Source organism: Amia ocellicauda, chromosome 12, assembly GCF_036373705.1.
Source record: "Amia ocellicauda isolate fAmiCal2 chromosome 12, fAmiCal2.hap1, whole genome shotgun sequence".
In the NCBI taxonomy this organism is placed as follows: Eukaryota; Metazoa; Chordata; class Actinopteri; order Amiiformes; family Amiidae; genus Amia; species Amia ocellicauda.
Genome location: NC_089861.1, coordinates 14,032,973 through 14,051,999, shown reverse-complemented (window position 1 = coordinate 14,051,999; position 19,027 = coordinate 14,032,973). Strand labels below are relative to the sequence as shown.

At 41.5% G+C, this 19,027-nt stretch overlaps 1 protein-coding gene and 1 long non-coding RNA gene across 7 annotated transcripts in view; one reads left to right on the top strand and one right to left on the bottom strand.

Moving 5' to 3' along the window:
• Nucleotides 1–1,563, bottom strand: part of gab1 (GRB2-associated binding protein 1) — an 80,281-nt gene extending 78,718 nt beyond the window's left edge. Inside the window, exon 1 of one of the 5 annotated variants that reach the window (XM_066718406.1) lies at nucleotides 821–1,563. In XM_066718406.1, coding sequence (XP_066574503.1) covers nucleotides 821–892 — 72 coding nt within the window. In that variant the 5' untranslated portion in view covers nucleotides 893–1,563. The remainder of the gene's footprint in view (nucleotides 1–820) is intronic. The other 4 variants (XM_066718409.1, XM_066718405.1, XM_066718410.1 and 1 more) reach the window with 4 other exon arrangements.
• Nucleotides 1,146–17,812, top strand: LOC136764390 (uncharacterized). Of its 2 annotated transcripts, XR_010821185.1 has the most exons (4): nucleotides 1,146–1,235; nucleotides 16,487–16,586; nucleotides 16,974–17,054; nucleotides 17,204–17,812. It is a non-coding gene; the product is annotated as an uncharacterized LOC136764390 (long non-coding RNA). The 2 variants fall into 2 exon arrangements; XR_010821184.1 differs by having other exon boundaries at nucleotides 16,974–17,812.
• Nucleotides 17,813–19,027: the final 1,215 nt, after the last annotated feature.

Genomic DNA, 19,027 nt, shown 5'->3' with positions numbered 1-19,027 from the left:
GGGACATGACCTCATCTGTGTATGTAAACATGCATACACAGATATTAAACTAGCCACCATAAACGTGTGCAATGATTACAAACACTAATAAACAGCTGAATTGCTGTGCACAAGCAATCGCAGCTCAACAGGTCAGTAGTAGTGAGCGAGTAAGTGCACGTCACTGCAGCGGATACATTACTACAATAATCTACAGAATAAAAGCTAAGACAGAAGAGAGGACAACAACCTGACATCAAACTGGCGAAAAAGGCTGCCCTGTATTCAAATATTGTAATTGACATCTTCATTACTCGGATGTTCTTTAAATCACAAATCCCATGCATTGCTGCAATCGCCAGTGTACATAAACACATGGGATGGCAATGGGAAAGCATCCAATCGATAAGGAGGTAGAAGGAGCAATACAAAATGCATGAACCAAAAACCCATTGCATTTTAAGATCTAATCCCCCCCGAGTCCTAAACAACAACTAGGACTTTGCAGTTGCATCTCTTCCACGGTTGTACATGCAACAAACAGTCGCAAAAACTATTTATCGTGGGCATGGCTAAAAAGTAAGAGCATTTCCCCAGCCTGATCTAATGCACGTCCAGCCCCCCATGCACAAACTGTCAGACACACAGCAGCAGCACGTTTTATTATATACACTTCATCCGCAAATCAGTGACAGGAAAGAAAAGCCAAAAGACAGGCATCCATGCGTTCAAACTTCTCAACTGCGCACACAGAAACCAACTTGCACCTGATAAAGTGCATGCATTTTTTTTTTTTTTTACACGTACATACAAAGGGAAGACCAATACAGGTTGGACTTACGTAACGTCTCAACTTCTTCTCAGGCGGAGACTTTCTCAGCCAGCCGGAGCACACGACCTCTCCCCCGCTCATCTTGTCGCTCTTTTTCCTGGCCGTGGTTTGGGTGCGTTGGGGGCGATCACGCTGACTGCGCGGAGACACACTCACTCTATTCAAGTTTCCCCCGACGCACACCGGATCACACGCGTTTACATCGGCCTGGGGATCAATCCGGCGAGGAGAGAGCCCAGACAGGACACCGACACTCCCTCCCTCTGGTCCGGGTCCCCGCCGCCGCACGACTCCCGGAGAACCAGACGCGGCGTCGGGTTTTCGGTGGCGGCTGTGGGAAGAGGTGCAGCCGCAACCACTCGATCGGTGTCAGCGAAGACGACACGAAAAGCAGAAAACTTTCTCTCTCCGCTTTCCCACCGAGGTAATCCGTCCACTCTGGCGTGTTTTCCCCTCCTCTCTCTCTCTCTCTCTCTCTCTCTCTCTCTTCCCAAACAAACTGCGAAACTCGCCAAGTTTGACGTGCAGGGAGACGGCTGGCTGGGTTTGCGCTCTCGGCGCAGCTCGGACCTCTCCCCCCCCCGCCGCCGCCGCCGCCTCTCTTCCCAATCGGGAGGCTGCTTTCCCGGAGTTTCTCCCGGCGGTTATGTCCTCCCCCCCACCCGGCTGTGCTGCGATTTCACCCGGATTGTTTGGTTTCTCGGTTTCCCCCCCTCCGACCTTCCTCCCAGTTTCACTCGCACTCCCTGGGTCGGCGGCTTGATTGACGGCTTCGCTCTCGCAACTCTTTCCCTGGGAGAGGGAGGCGGGGGAAACCGAGGGAATACGCCGGCCGCGCTGCCTTCTGGGATCTGTAGTTCCAGTGTGTGTGGGGGGGGGGGGGTGTTAAAGTTGTTAAAGTTGGCCCAGGTGAGCGACTTTACAGAAACTACAACCTCTCAGGCCTTTGCGTGTTGGGGGAGACGGATCTCTTTGGCGTCGCAGTAACACGTACTTAAAGTGAGCACAGGAAAGAAGCACGTACGGGAGCTGCTTTCCAGGTGTATTGGCTTCAATCCACACACGGAGTGAAGGGTGTGGGAACTACAGCGACCAGGATGCAGCCGTGCCTGTGTCTGCAGATTGTGGTGTAGCATGGAGATACACACAGGGAAGCTCCTCCTTGTGGGAACTGAGAAATTCCAACGAAGGAGGTTGTCTTAAGTGCGCAAGAGTGCAAAATTAAGGTGCTTTTGAATGCAAACAGTAAGAATAACAATACTTATTATTAGGATCATCATTCTTTTTATCATCAGTAGTAGTACAGCAATATCCATACGTAATCATCCACACCACATCATCAAATATTTTAATACAACTTATTGCACAATTCTGATACAATTTGTTATTGTAATAATTGCTCAAGTAGAAATGCTCGCTGTAATTATTTTCAAGAGGGGCATTTACATGTCAAGTCTTATGCTATTATACTTTTAACTGTCATCAGGTCATAGGCTACATCCTTCGTTTAATTCAGTATTTTGTCTGATCTTAGCTATTTATTTCTTAGCCAATTTTATGCAATCAATTAGGCAATTTTGGGGAAACTAGAAACTTGCATGTTAACCTCTGCATTGGCTGAAGTAGAAGTGGACATGTGTATAACGCATTCATTTATTTGTGATTTTGCCAATCTGCTGTGATGGAGGGGACATGATCTTATAATACTATGTATATCATTGATCATATCTCCTTGATTGCAGAACACCTCAACAACGTGCATCAGTTTTGAATTTTGCAGTTGACTTGACAAATAAAGCCGGTGGTGAAATTACATTAAACGCCTGGAGGAGGAGAGCATCATTTACAATCAGATATTGGATGGAGCTGGAAGGAGTTTTAGACATCACAAACAATAAGCATTGAGGACCACCTTAGGTTGTTCTGAAATGTTTTTCCCGTGGAAAAACAGGAATCTGTGGAATGCAATTGTTATGGTAAGGTGCCTGTCTTTTCAGCTCCTTGGAGACCTGTGTCCCTTGAGAATGTGCTCTTCCCAGGATGATCCTTAGTGAAAACATGTGCGTTTCTACCATTCACTGTGTTAACCATCTACCTCCTTCAGAAGACAATTTGATAAAATAAAGTGTATGTTTTCTTTCCATTTCCCAGGTAGCAGTTGCTTTCAATCTAAATACATAAAAATAGATACATAAAGGAGACACATCTTAAGTGAGGAAGGTAGAATGAAAAGAATACATTCCCAATCTGCTTGTATCTGGTTTCAGATTAAAAACTATTACAAATTCAACCCACTCTCCAATAACAAATTCAATAAATTATTAGTATTATTATAATGATGGCAGGTTCGTATTAGGAGGAAGGAAGAATTCTTGTCTGGTAGGTAGGGAAAATTTTAATTTGGTCTGGCCTTAAATCTGTCACATTTCCCAACTGCTGAGAATGCTACAGAAAACAGAATTATTTGTTTTTTCATACAGTGTTGCCAGTTTATATGGACACATAACTAAACAAGAGTTACAAATCACTGATTGTTATTAGTTATGACATCTGAGAAACCATACACATCTGCAGATCTATGCAGAGAGACCAGGACTTTGGACAGCACACAAAAAAAAAAAAAGCTTAACTTGTTCATGATGACTTTTTTGTTTTTATTATTATTATTTTTACTATAGGCTATGGCAGTTACAAATAATTTAAGTTTTAGTATTTTAGAGCTTTCCTTGGTTCTTTTTTTTCTTTCTTTCCTTTTTCTATTTTATTCTATGCAGGTTTAGGTATTTTCATGCCCGAACGATTAAAGGTGGTTTTAGTAATGTGGCAATAGCCGCTGTATGTTGATACAGTGCATATAATCCTATGTGCTCTGCTTGCTGTGATTCATTTGACTGACAAAGTTTCCTGTTACTTACCTGTATGTCCATTGTGGGTGCTCCAGTGTCTGTGCCAAAGTTTGTGTGGGGAAACCTGGGAGTGAGAGCTGAGGTGCCCCTCCTCATTTAAACAAAATGGGTAGTATAGTTGTGCTTTTTGGCTTTAAGGTCACTATTGCTTGTGACCTGTTTGTTTTATTATATAATTTCATAGTAATGTTCAATTCTTGCATATGAGTCAGGTCAACCCAGACACTACCTTTACAATGTAGAAAAACAGATCAAGGTCACTGCTCTCCTGAAGCGATTGAATAGACAGCTGCAATGCTGCCACACAAGATTTCTCATCATAGCAGAAAGACGGGAGTGAGCCAGGATGCTATTAGCGTACACTCTCCAACCCCGAGGTATTGACGGCATTTGTACATGTCAGTCTTTTTAAATGGTCTTCTGCATGGTTAGGAACCTACAATGTGCCCATTCATGTGCACTGCAATTGATGAACCTCAACATGTCTTCAAGGTCAAGGAGAGAGGGCTTTCAATAGACAACACACCAGAGTCTAGTTGCTGCTTAATTCAGAATACACACATCTGAGGTACACCAGTGTGAATAAAGAAGACTAGGCCATTTTGATTCCCCTTCCTCTTGAATGTCACTATAAATAAATACATAAAAACTGATACTAAAAATATATTTTGGAGGTAATCAATGGAGTGACAGTTAAGTCTTGACTTAATAAGCTGGCATTTTCACAGTTTTCTCCAGGCTGAATCAGTGTTCAACAAGCTCTGAAAAGATATCATTGATACGTAAGTATAGTTAAATGACCAGTATTGATTAAATTAAACAAATCACAGAATAAGAAGTTGGTGAATGCCTTTATAACAATGTTACAGGAGATTAGAACTAGACATAAACCAGTGCATGAGCATATGTTACTGCAACAAGAGAAAGCCTTTTGCTGTCAGTTTATTAAAGTCATCTTGCAATAAATGGTGCGGTAGTTCATGCCTTTATAAGATATTAAAACATTTATGAGGAAATGCATTACAACTAATGGATTTACATGCATGGAAAATAATAACCACGGGCCACGAGTTAAAGATAAAGTGCAGAGTACAATACATTGTAAGTGTTAGTGATTTTGCTGCAAATAAATGGAAATGATTATTATTGTACTTACTAATAGTAGAAAAAGCAGAATACATAATAGAAAGGACAACAAGTTATCTATACTATTATGTTGCAAATTGTACTTGTTTACTACCAATTGAAAATGCACCATTGAAGCCTCCCAAATCTGACAGCCAAAAATCAAAACAATTCCTCCTTTGTTGATTTTTTAATGCAGCAAACAAAAGACTCCTTTAAAAAAGTTTTGTATCTCTCACCATGGATGCAGCAGAGATTTCAAAGGTCCAAAGCCGCCCCCATTTAGCCTGGATATCAAAAGTATTTTTGGGAACAGAAGGCCTCAGAATATAACAATGCTCATTACAAGTGGTCTGATTTTAGTAAAAGCGATGCACTGTATCAAAAGAACAGCAAACATTTTTGTTGTTATTAAAGTATCGATGCATTCTAGCTATTGAATGAGCATGGGATGGAGGGGGCTAATGATTGTAATGCATTTTTATGATATATGAATACCTGCATCTCTGACCAAAATGTGAGAGGGCTTCAAAGTCAGTAGGACACTATGAGACAGTATGGGATACTAATGTTGTCCTTAAACGGTAACAATGTACAGTATTTTGTAAATTAAGCAGTACATCCTTTCTAAGGTTTACTGGAAAGGTACACCCTCTGGGATTCAAACTGCAACCTCAGACACACCTGAGCACCTGATCTGCACAGCCTCAACGGTCCCCTGGGGGAAACACAGGAGTTTGAACGCTCAGCCAAGAGCGGATGGGACTATTATACACTTTGAGCTCTATTACACACAGCATATGGGTAATACTGGTCAGCTATCCCTTATTCCTGCCAGTTGATACTTGTAAATAATCTCATCAGTAGATAACTTGCACATTAGGTTTTATACACAATGTATTATTACTTAAAGCAGATCAATATTGAGTTAAATATATTAATAACTGCAAACACCAAAACATAAGCAATCAAATGAGCAAGATGGACTGAATGAACTCCTCCCATTTGTTAATTTTCTTTTGCTCTTATAAATAATACAAATTAATATTTAACAAAACAAATATGTTATGAGCCTACATCTGTTATTAATCATATTTCTGTGCCACATAATTATGCGACAATGTGGAATTTAGCAAAGGTGTTATACATAATTTAAATGTAAATCTTTAAAGGGAAATTTAAAATCACATTCTGTTTCAGAAAGAGTCTCTGTAGTCCCCCTAATGAAACTTAAAGATCCATAGCTTGTTGTAACTGTCAGTGCCTTTTACAATTACGTTTTGAGAATGAACAATTGCAACAATCCCAGAGGAAAGACAATATGTCTAAATACCACTGGAATAGTTCCCATTCCTCGCTCCAAGCAGAAACGAGTGAAATCAGATGTAAGCGAGGCCTACTTTATGTCTCCCTTGTATCAAAACTGTCTCCTGAGAAATAAGCAGCATTTTATTCCTGGTATTTCTTGCTGTTTTACATAGGAGCTATCTCAGATGTCACACAAGCTCCTGGGAGAGAGAGCGAGAGAGAGAGAAAAAAAAAGCGACGGTTTAACTCAAATACATCTTTTGTTTGAAATAGAATCCCACAGTTGTATGTATTTTTCTATATTTATAGCTTTCACAGACACATGTACTCAATACAAAAACAGTAATAAAAATCAAAACAAAAACACAGTACTTGCACCTTTTTTATATGAGGCAATATTTTGTTCAGAGTTGCTAGATGTTTCTTTGCCATATTTTCTGAAAACACTTTTACAATATGCTCTTTCCTATAAAACGCATTCATATCTACACTTTCTTTGCCATTTTCCAATACTAAACACTTATAAAATTCACCTTCTACCCGTAATGTACAGATAACAATGCGAGTAGGCAGACAGTATTTTTTGCTATCTTTGAAAATGTTTCAAATACTCATCCTTCCAAATTATAAAATATTTTAAAGAAACAGACCATAATTATTAATAATAACCAAACAATGTTACACAGCCTTCACTGGTCTAAGGTCAAGTTGTCCTGGATTAAGCCAGATCTTGATCCAGTGTGTGACAGGTGTAGACAGGCTCCAGTAACTCTCTCTCTTATGTTTTGGTCGAGCCCAAAACTAGCTTCTTTCTGGCACTGCATTTTTCACAAATTCTGCAGGAGTGCCTTGGATTGATCACCTCTGACGGCACATTTTAGTGTTGTGTCTGATGACTCTCCCTTGACTGGAATTCAGTCTAACTCCCTAGTTTTTGCTACTCTTTGGCAAGATGGATGTTTTTTTTTTTTTAGATGGAGGGAGGCCTGTATATCTGTAATGGAAAAATTATATGAATCAAATTGTATAATAAAATAAAACAACAACAACAACAAAAAACATTCAGGGATCCCAGTAGCTAGACATGGTTTTTCATCTTCCCTTATGATTTGTGTATTATTTAAAACATAGTAAGCAAAGAGCTTTTCTGGGGATGAAAATTTGAACATAAGGAAGTTTACAAATGAGAGAAGGCCATTTGACCCATCGTGCTCGTTTGGTGTCCATTAGTAACTGAGTGATCCAAGGATCCTATGCAGTCTATTTTTAAATGTTCCCAAACTTTCAGCTTCTACCACATCGCTGGGTAGTTTATTCCAGATTGTGACGACTCTCTGTGTAAAGAAGTGTCTCCTGTTTTCCGTTTTGAATGCCTTGAAGCCCAATTTCCATTTGTGTCCCCGGGTGCGTGTGTCCCTGCTGATCTGGAAAAGCTCCTCTGGTTTGATGTGGTCGATGCCTTTCATGATTTTGAAGACTTGGATCAAGTCCCCACGTAGTCTCCTCTGTTCCAGGGTGAAAAGGTTCAGTTCCCTCAGTCTCTCAGTAGGACTTTCCCTTCAGACCTGGAATAAGTCTGGTTGCTCTCCTCTGAACTGCCTCTAGAGCAGCGATATCTTTCTTGAAGTGTGGAGCCCAGAACTGCACACAGTATCCAGATGAGCTCTAACTAGTGCATTGTACAGTCTTAACATCACTGCCCTTGTTCTCAATTCTACACTTTTGACAATATACCCTAACATCCTGTTTGCCTTTTTTATTGCTTCCCAACATTGTTTGGATGGAGAAAGTGAGGAGTCCACATAGACTCCTAGGTCTTTCTCATGCGTTACTTCATCTGGTACTATTCCTCCCATAGTGTAATTATAGTGGACATTTTTGTTATCTGCATGTATTACCTTGCACTTGTCTACATTGAATTTCATCTGCCAGGTGTCGGCCCACAACTGAATATTATCTAAGTCCCTTTGAATAGCCTGTGTTGCCAAGATTGTATCTGCTGAGTCACTTATTTTAGTATCATCGGCAAATTTGACAAGTTTGCTAACTATCCCAGAGTCCAGATCATTAATATAGATTAGAAAAAGCAAAGGCCCTAGTACTGATCCCTGTGGAACTCCACTAACAACCTCACTCCAGTTAGAAGCGACTCCTCTAATCGACACCCTCTGTTTCCTAGACATCAACCAGTTCATAATCCATCTACTTACATTACCCTGAATGCCTACAGCTTCCAATTTGAGGATCAGTCTTTGGTGTGGAACCTTATCAAATGCTTTTTGAAAATCTAAGTATATCATATCATATGCTTTCACGTGATCTACAGCTGCAGTTGCGTGTTCAAAAAATTCTAATAGATTATTAAGACATGATCTGCCTCATCTAAACCCATGTTCACTGATTGGTGAGACTGATTGGTCTGTAATTTCCTGGCTCAGTTTTGTCCCCTTTCTTGTGGATGGGTATGACATTTGCCGTCTTCCAGTCAGTTGGCACATCCCCTGTTTTAAGTATCATTTGGGATATTTGAGTTAGCGGCCTATAAATAATTTCCCTAATTTATTTAAGTACTGTTGTAAATATACCATCTGGCCCAGGTGATTTGTTTGTTTTTAATTCTGCTAGTCCCTTTAGTACCTCCTCCTCATTTATCCTGATCTTGGGGTTTGACTGGACTGGTTGTTAACCTGTGGCATGTTATCCATTTTTTCTTTTGTAAAAACCTCTGTGAAATACTATTTGAGAACATTTGCCACTTGTTTGTTTTCCAAGATACTTCAATTTTTGCCCTTTATCTGTTTCACTTCCTCCTTTATTGACTGCTTGCTGTTGTAATATTGAAAAAATCTCTTTGCATTAGTTTTAGCTCCAAGAGCTATGTTTCTTTCTATTCCCCTCTTTGATTTCCTGATCCCTTTCTTAAGATCTCTTTGCACCTCAACATATTCTTTGTATTTTGTTTAGTCTCTATCCCATTGCACTACATTCGCTATACAACATTTTCTTTCTCTTTATATTTTTTTGCATACTTCTATTAAACCATTTTGGCCAGTGTTTTTTGGTCCTCAATTTGTTAAGTTGTGGTACAAATTGCTCCTGAGCCTCAAGTAGTATATTCTTAAAATATAACCGTCAATTTTGAACTGAATCTGTATCCAGTGTGCTCCAGTGTAACTCTTCTAAGTGCCGCCTCATACCTCCAATGCATGAAAGATATGGAATAATTCATAGATTGTTATAAGGAGAGATATATAGTGTTTATAAGCGCCGTCTCAATATATGAGGCACAAAACAGTGATTTTTAGAATATCTGGGGAGAGCATTACAAAAAATAAAGGCAGAGTAGCACAGACCTAAGTTTAATCAATTATTCCATATCTTTCAGGCATTGGCACTATGAAAACAATAAATTGCAATGCACATATGAGCTTGAATAAAACTATTTTTATTTTGTCAGTTTGTTTAAGCTGCCAAAATGTCTGCAATAAAGAACAAGTGCAAACAGGGACTTCACATTTTTCCAACTGTAAATGTTAAGCAAAAATAGGCTCAAATTACCAAAGTTATTTATGCCAAAACCTGCTCTTAAATGTATGAGCTATACTCACATGTACTAAAAGGGTCTAGAGAAGAAATATTAATATTCATGACACTTAATGAACTGATGTTTCAATCCCATGGTTTTAGGTATTGCGTTTATCCTTGGAAATTATATCCTTCATTAATGGCATAACAATGGATCTGCAAAATAATATATACCACATTATGAGAGCAGCTAGCTGTGGTAAATAACATGGCTGCTTCAATGTGTTTTGTCCCCGTGTTTAATACATGCAATAGGTGAAAACATCATGGTGGTTACTTATCCTGTCCTTTTGTATGTGTACTGTAGTGGTTTTATAAATTTTCAGGATACGCCGATGAAGAAGTAACAAGTTTATTACAAAAAAATAAATACAGGTTTAGCCAGAGGTCTCTTCTCACATGAAGTGAAGAAAATAACTAAATATGTGAGTAGGAGGAACGTTTTTGTATCTTCAGATAGACAATAGGTCACAGTTTTATCACAGTTTTAAGTGACTACACCTTGTTAAAATACAGTTGTACAAATAGATTTACCACATGCATAATAATTAACATAGGCCTGAGTTTATTACTGATGTCATTGTGTTTGATGTGTTGATTAGTGCTGTCATAGTGCATAGTCATTGTTTTAAATCCTTAACCAAATACCTATGCCCCCAAACCACAACCTTTACTGTTTTAACTGATTAAACATCCTAAAAACAGCATCTGATTGAAATAACAGGCAACAGCTGTATACAATCCAATTAACTAATAATTAAAGTAGCCACCAGAAAGGGGTAAATACAAACTAATGATTTGCTTTATAGATAAAACAGAATTAACAACATGAAACCATTAACAATAGAGACAATATAAAGAAAATAATACAAGTACATTTTCGATGATGTGATGATGATATCTATCATATTAAAGCTGATAGAAAGTTGCAAAACACCCATATCACATAGAGGTCAGTAAGCAGAGAAAGGAAAAAAAATATTCTCTCTAATGTTATTCAATACAGAACATAGGTCATTATATGCAACTGTCTTCTGTTTCTCATAATACATTCTTTCCACTCTTCTGTGTCAACAAATGACTTTAAGAAATCGATCTAGGAGACTGCGATTTTAAATACATGAAGCACGTTGTCAAATTGTCTTTGAGTTACTGCACTTGAAGGCAGTTGTCATGCCATAAATGATATGATATTACAACATTGTGTATCACACAGCAGCCCAGAACTCCCACAAACACATTGAAATGGGGTGTTTATACGCCAGACAGAAGGCTTCAACAGCAATACGTGAGAGTGTAATTAGTCACACCATGATCTATAACATGTTAACCATTTCTCTGCCCTGATAATTCTGTGCCTATGGGTTCAGACACGTTCTTTGGATAATAGATGAAGGATTATACTGCTGACATTTGGTTTCACTGTGTCTTTGCTGCGTAATTACATTTGAACTCTGGACTGTAACATTGCTAATTTGAAAGAAACAGAATTTATTTGATTTACATTATTCATGAGTTGTAAAGTTTTTGTTTTTGTTTTTTATAATTTAAGTTTATATCCAGGGCTAATAATTAAGATACATAATTAAGATTTCCCCAATGGCAAAACAGTCCAATAATATAGTTTGTGTTGTAAATATATATGTGTACACATCTCTAAAGTATTTGCAAAGCATTACATTATACAAACAAATTAACAGAATATAAAAATGACATTTAGGTGTTTGTTTTCCTCTCTACTGCAAGATTCTGGTTTATATAAAAACAAAAGTTACTTAAATGTAATCAGATGGAACAAAGCAATAACCAAACACTGTCCTGCATGAACAAACCATGAAGATTTTGCTTAATCATCCCAGCCGATTTGAATGCTGATAATTTCATGGTCTTGTCTCGGTATGAGTTTCAGTTAATACAAACATTTCACAAGTTTTAAATCCTTTACATTTATAATGATTTCCCCGCCTAAATATGTATCTTCGAGCTGTTTTTTTTATATATAATGGCTTTGAAAGAAAAACGCGTTTGTGAGTTAATGCTCAGAACTAGACTGTAAGCACACTACGTTATAATGAAAAAGTGTAGTGCTGAGTGTGTCTATTGCACTTTGAACAGAAGCCATGATTCACACAGCGTGTTAACTAGTCAGTCGTGATCAGTCCTACTTTCTCAGTCTGCCTCACAAGCTGTCAAACAACTTGAAAGAACAAAAGTAGCGGGATCCTGAGAAATTGAGCGTTAAACTTCCCAAGATTGCTACAGTTTAGGTAACATACCTATCATTCTCTCATATTATTCACAGTAAGAATAAAGCCACTTAAGGACTGCAATGCACTGTTTTGTTGTTGTTGTTGTTGTTCTTCTTCTTCTTCTTCTTCTTCTTCTTCTTCTTCTTCTTCTTCTTCTTCTTCTTCTTCTTCTTGTTCTTATTTAATATATGCCTTTATCCAGGGTGACACACTTTAACTAACACTATACACTGTGCAGTTCTAATGTCCCGTAGGTTATGCTATCTCTATGTCTGTATTGTATCTAAAATGCTAGAACTCAAGTGACTGTCACATTCAGTGGTTCGTGACAGCATTTGCAAAGTAAAAATGTGATGTGACCACATAACCTTGATATATGTAGAACAAAGTCTTTATCATTTCTGTTTTAAACGTCTTGTAAATAAAACTTTTCTAAACAAAAACACATCTCTAACTGAGGAATAAAGACACTGTTGGATTTGTACTGAGGAAGTGGAAAATGGTACAAAATAAAAATAGAAAAAGTCAGAGCCACTTTATGGATTGAACGTTTATTTATGCTTACACTTACCTTACCTTTTTATAAGCAGTTTTTATTAAGCGTTCAGCAAGATATTATGCACTGTAGTGTAGTGTGACCCCATGCTGCTGAACTCCAGAGCGCAGGCCAAGAAGTACAGCGTGGAGCTGCGCCGGCAAAGAAACAGAGGCTGTGGGAGGCGGAGATCTGATGGATCGGTGCAGTTCACAGACAGCTTCTCCACTGGCGGGCGTAAGAGATATGCTGCCCTGATCAAGGTAAATGTCAGACTGCTTGAAAGCAGCCCAACCTGCCCCCCAGTGCAGAAGAAAGTCAAGCCCTGAGTGTCCCCTGGCTTCAACAGGTCTATGGACCAATTATTCATTAAAATCACTGATCATCTGTGCCAGCGTCGTGAACCATAATTGTCTCGGCCACCGGGGGGCGATCAGGAGAACTTGAGCTCCTTCCTGGCGAATCCTCTCCAGTGTCAGTGGAAGAAGTGGCAGTGGGGGGAAGGCATACAGCAGTTCCTGCGGCCATGGGTGAGCAAAGGCGTCCAGACCCAGGGAGCCGCCTCCTGTCTCCAGGGAGAACCACAGAGGACAGTGGGTCGTTGCCTGGGTAGCGAAGAGGTTGACCTGAGCTCATCCCAGCCTCCTCCAGATCTGCTCCACCACCTGAGGATTCAGTCTCCTTTCTGAGCTGTACGGACATCACCTGGAGAGAATATCTGCCTCTGTATTGGACACGCCCGGCAGGTGTACTGCACATATGAACCGGAGATTGTCTTGCGCCCATGGGAGAAGTCTACACACCACACGATGTAGTCTGGGGCAGTGTAGGCCTCCATGGTGGTTGATGTAGGCCACCACTGATGTGTTGTCCATCCGAACCAGCATGTGTCTGCCTGCCAGACCATGGCGAAAGTGGTGCGGGAGCTGGCAGTTCCTGTTTGTTGATGTGTGCGGCTGACCAGAGGCCATTCCACACTCCTTGGACTCCCATCCCATTCCAGACAGCGCCCCAGCCTGTTCCAGAGGCATCTGTGGTGATGACTTCCCGTCTGTGTGGGCATCTGAGGGGGGAGCCAAGGTGCAGATTGTTACGATTTCTCCACCAGGACAGTGCCTACCAGTACGTTGAGGTCACTGTCAGTGGTCGGTGTTTGTGTCTCACTGGGTGTAGCTTGTGGGCATTTACCAGCATTGCAATGGGTGCATGTGCAGCAGGCCCAAGGGAAGAATGTTCGAGGCTGCCGCCATCAGTCCCAACAGTTTTTGAAAATTGACCAGCCAGAGAGTCGATGCCCTTCTGAATGACGCCAGGCATTTCTCCAACGACTCGATTCTGTCTGTGGGCAGGTAGGCAAGCATGTTTTAAGAGTCCAGCTTAATTCCCAAGAAATCCACCATCTGTGCTGGTTCGAGGGAGTTTTTCTCTATGTGAACTGCGAGACCCAGTGCAGTCATGTGATGTATGACCTCTACTGTATGTTCCTCTGCCTGAAGCCTGGATTCTGTGCATAGGTAGTTCACGATCCTTATCCCCTTTGTCCTGAGGGGGGCCAAGGCTGCGTCCATGCAATTCAAGAATGTGTGGGGTGCCAGCGAAAGGCTGAACGGCAGCACATTGAACTCGGATGCTTGGCCCTGGAAGGTGAAGCTCAGGTATTTCCTGTGCGCCAGAAGGATGGGGACATGGAAGTATGCGTCCCTGAGGTCTATTGAGGTGAACCAGTAACCCGGCCGGACAGACTGGAGGATACACTGCACCGTCAACATGCGGAAGGGTCTTTTCTTCAGAAACATGTTGAGGCCCCTCAGATCGAGAATGGGCCTGAAGCCTCTGTCCTTCTTTGGCACCAGGAAGTACTCCGAGTAGAAGCCTGCTCGAGAGTCTTTATCGGCCACCAGTCGTATCGTTCATTTCTCCCGCATCACAGCGTTCTCCTGAGAGAGAGCTTGAGCCCTTTCGGGACATCCGACAGTAGTGGTCAGCACCCCTCTGAAGGGGGGGGGCAGAGTGGCATTGGAGGGCATATCCATGGGTCATCGTCGTTCAGGCTTGCCATTGGTCAAGTCCAGTCGGTCTGTTGGCCACTTCACAGGGGTCTGTTGGGTGTCTGCCTTACCGTTAGGCTTCCAGCCGGAGAGCCTGATTTTCAATCTCACCTGCAGCTGGCTTCTGCGGCACTACTCAGGCAGCCAGCCACTGGACTGTTGTGGCCTGGGTTGAGGCTGGGTTGGTTGGTTATTTTGTTTTTCTTCCGTTTGTGAATAATCGCACCAACTGTTGTCACCTTCTCACCAAGCTGCTTGGTGATGGTCTTGTAGCCCATTCCAGCCTTGTGTAGGTCTACAATCTTGCCCCTGACATCCTTGGACAGCTCTTTGGTCTTGGCCATGGTGGAGAGTTTGGAATCTGATTGATTGATTGCTTCTGTGGACAGGTGTCTTTTATACAGGTAACGAGCTGAGATTAGGAGCACTCCCTTTAAGAGAGTGCTCCTAATCTCAGTTCGTTACCTGTATAAAAGACACCTGGGAGCCAGAAATCTTGTTTGGCAATCCCTTCCGCTTCCGGTATCCTGCAACGTGGAGGAGTCTGCGGAGTGAAGCGTCTAGATGATCTGGAGTGGGAGTGTCTCGCTCTTGAGGACCTTCGTCTAGGGATGTGTGAGGAGCGGAGAGGGAGAGGTAGACTGCAGAAGCTCGAGAGGAGATGAGCGCCGCCTGTTTTGCCTTCTCAGAGAGACACTTGCTGGGGGACCATGTAGGGCCGAGCCCACAGAAGAGCGGCGGGCGGAGCTTCTGCTGCAGCGGCTGGCTGTCGGGGAGTTCCTGGCTGTCTTACAGGGCGTAGCTTTCATAAACGCTGGGCAGTGTACACAGCCCCCTTACTCGACAGTACTTTCTGGGCAAACTCCTCGCCCAGACAGCGCACGCATTGGTCATGTCCATCGTCCAAGGGTAGCTTGTCCTGGCACCCGGAACAGCGGTGGAATGCCCCCTTCGATGTTTATGTCGAGGTTGTTGACGTCGAGGTCCGAGAGGTCGACGTGGGTGTCCAGAGGTCGAGAGCAGGAAGATGCGATGACTTACTTGAGAGGTCGATAGAACATGAAGGTTGACGGACGTGGTTGAGCAGTCGACAAGGTCGGTCAAGGTGGACAAGGGATGGACGAGGGGTGGAATTCCACGATCGATAGGGTTGGTCGATAGGAACTGTCAATCACGATCCCCCCCAAAAAACAGGCCACTGCCTTCAGCTTTGGAACTCCACACTGTCGGCCTAAGGACTGTTCTCCAGGTCCAATATACCTAGTCCCAGCAAACATCACAAGGATGGGAAGGCATGATATCCCTGGGTGCAAGATCGGTGTCCATCTAAAAGACCCAGTCATCGCGAAGACTCCAGGGCCAGGTTATTGACATTGCTCCATAGAATTTAATCCAGGAGTTGTGTGGTAATTATGAAATGAAATTATAAAAAATGTAGTGTCCTATGAGGTTGTGGCACGTTTAAGGGGATTTTTGACATTTACCCCAGGCAGTATTGCTCTAGGTCTTTCAGAAGCATTGGTGTCCGCTTGTGAACTGTCTTAAGTTCAAACCACAAACATTCTATTGGATTGAGGTCTGGAGATTGAGATGGCCAACTGAGAACATTTATTTTGTGTGCCGTTAACCATTTTTTTGCAGATTGGGATGTATGCTGTGGATCATTGTCTTGCTGGAATGCAAACTTGCAAACTTGGCAGAGGGAAACATTTCATTTTTTTAGCAAAAAAATTCCCTCATTGATGCAAAACAACCTCAAAACAGAATTGATCCCCCGCCATATTTGTATATGTTTTTAATAATTACTTCCAAAGGGAATTATTCTTTTGAGGAATTCCTGTTGAGGAAGTCCAGTTACATTGTTCCAATTGTTCTTAAAAGTATATACAAATCTTTTTGTGTGTTTTTCTTATTTGTAGGCGATTACGCACCTGAAAAGCATAGCAGATCTACATATCGTCATGCCCCTGCCTACTCTGTCTTCACTGCCCAACACATGTAACAATAACCAAACACCAGGTAATTATTATCGTTATAAGTACAGATCATAATCACTAATTACAGTAAAAAAGCTATGTGAACAAAAGAGGCTGAAGCAAATGGCTCTGAAAAGCTGATTTCAATTTCACATTAGTTTGCTTGATATCAAATCAATAAAGAGATGTCTTTGAGAACATGTTATGGCCTGGGAGCTGTTATTTAAAAAGTGTTCAGATACCATCAAAACCAATTTGTTGCATATTTCTTGTGAGAAAATGAATACAAGTTCCATCTAAACAAATTGTTTATTTGAATTTGTCCTGTCTTTCTTGCCTTTCAATACGATTTCCATAAGATTTCCAGCTATTAACTAGTAAAGTGAGATCAAATGGATCCAATCCTTTATTTCTTTCATCCAATTTGTAGGACCCCTCAGTGCTGGGCCATAACACCGTGACTGCAAGATCTACTCCGACCTATTCCATGAGTTTCAGGAGCGTCCACAAGGTTCAGTTACCTAGTATTACTAGTAGCATCACTCAGGGATGGAAATCAATAAAGCACCTCTCTGTTGTATGTGTCTTAATTTAGCTTGATATCCAGAAAATACAATCAGCTAGAAAGGTGACCAGACCATTTTTCTCCCTTTTGTGCAGTCTCCGGGCCCTGCGGCGTACAATGCGGTAGACCCCTGTATCTACAAGTACAGCGCTCCTCACTAAAATATGGCTCGATGCGGGGGCAGCTTTATTCATCTCCCTCAATTCACCCCCATCGTAGGCTCTCCACATAAGCATTTGTAACCCAGAGTGCATTCATGTATTGTAGTGCCATAGAACATATTATTAATTTTATTGTTTTATTTATACAGTGTGTGTGTCTCAGGATATATTGTATTAATCTCAGTATCTAGTGTATCTCAGTATATATTCTATGCATTGCAGTATATAGTGTGTGTCTCACTATATATTGTATGTATTGCAGTATATAGTGTGTGTGTGACTCACTATATATTTTATGCATCATGGTATATACACTCACCTAAAGGATTATTAGGAACACCTGTTCAATTTCTCATTAATGCAATTATCTAACCAACCAATCACATGGCAGTTGCTTCAATGCCTTTTGGGGTGTGTTCCTGGTCAAGACAATCTCCTGAACTCCAAACTGAATGTCTGAATGGGAAAGAAAGTTGATTTAAGCAATTTTGAGCGTGGCATGGTTGTTGGTGCCAGACGGGCCGGTCTGAGTATTTCACAATCTGCTCTGTTACTGGGATTTTCATGCACAACCATTTCTAGGGTTTACAAAGAATGGTGTGAAAAGGGAAAAACATCCAGTATGCGGCAGTCCTGTGGGCGAAAATGCCTTGTTGATGCTAGAGGTCAGAGGAGAATGGGCCGACTGATTCAAGCTGATAGAAGAGCAACTTTGACTGAAATAACCACTCGTTACAACCGAGGTATGCAGCAAAGCATTTGTGAAGCCACAACACGTACAACCTTGAGGCGGATGGGCTACAACAGCAGAAGACCCCACCGGGTACCACTCATCTCCACTACAAATAGGAAAAAGAGGCTACAATTTGCACAAGCTCACCAAAATTGGACAGTTGAAGACTGGAAAAATGTTGCCTGGTCTGATGAGTCTCGATTTCTGTTGAGACATTCAGATGGTAGAGTCAGAATTTGGCGTAAACAGAATGAGAACATGGATCCATCATGCCTTGTTACCACTGTGCAGGCTGGTGGTGGTGGTGTAATGGTGTGGGGGATGTTTTCTTGGCACACTTTAGGCCCCTTAGTGCCAATTGGGCATCGTTTAAATGCCACGGCCTACCTGAGCATTGTTTCTGACCATGTCCATCCCTTTATGACCACCATGTACCCATCCTCTGATGGCTACTTCCAGCAGGATAATGCACCATGTCACAAAGGTCGAATCATTTCAAATTGGTTTCTTGAACATGACAATGAGTTCACTGTACTAAACTGGCCCCCACAGTCACCAGATCTCAACCCAATAGAGCATCTTTGGGATGTGGTGGCACGGGAGCTTCGTGCCCTGGATGTGCATCCCACAAATCTCCATCAACTGCAAGATGCTATCCTATCAATATGGGCCAACATTTCTAAAGAATGCTTTCAGCACCTTGTTGAATCAATGCCACGTAGAATTAAGGCAGTTCTGAAGGCGAAAGGGGGTCAACACAGTATTAGTATGGTGTTCCTAATAATCCTTTAGGTGAGTGTATATTCTATGCATCGCAGTATACAGTGTGTGTCTCAGTATATATTGTATTCATCTCAGTATATAGTGTGTGTTTGTGTCTCAGTATATAGTATGATTATGTCCCTAATGGCGCCTCATACAATTACAGCCAGTAATCTTCCAGGCTCCTAAGTGAAGCACTTTAGATGGGCATAGATCAGATAATCATCAAGATAATGAACTACATTAGTTCTTCGCCGGAGAGG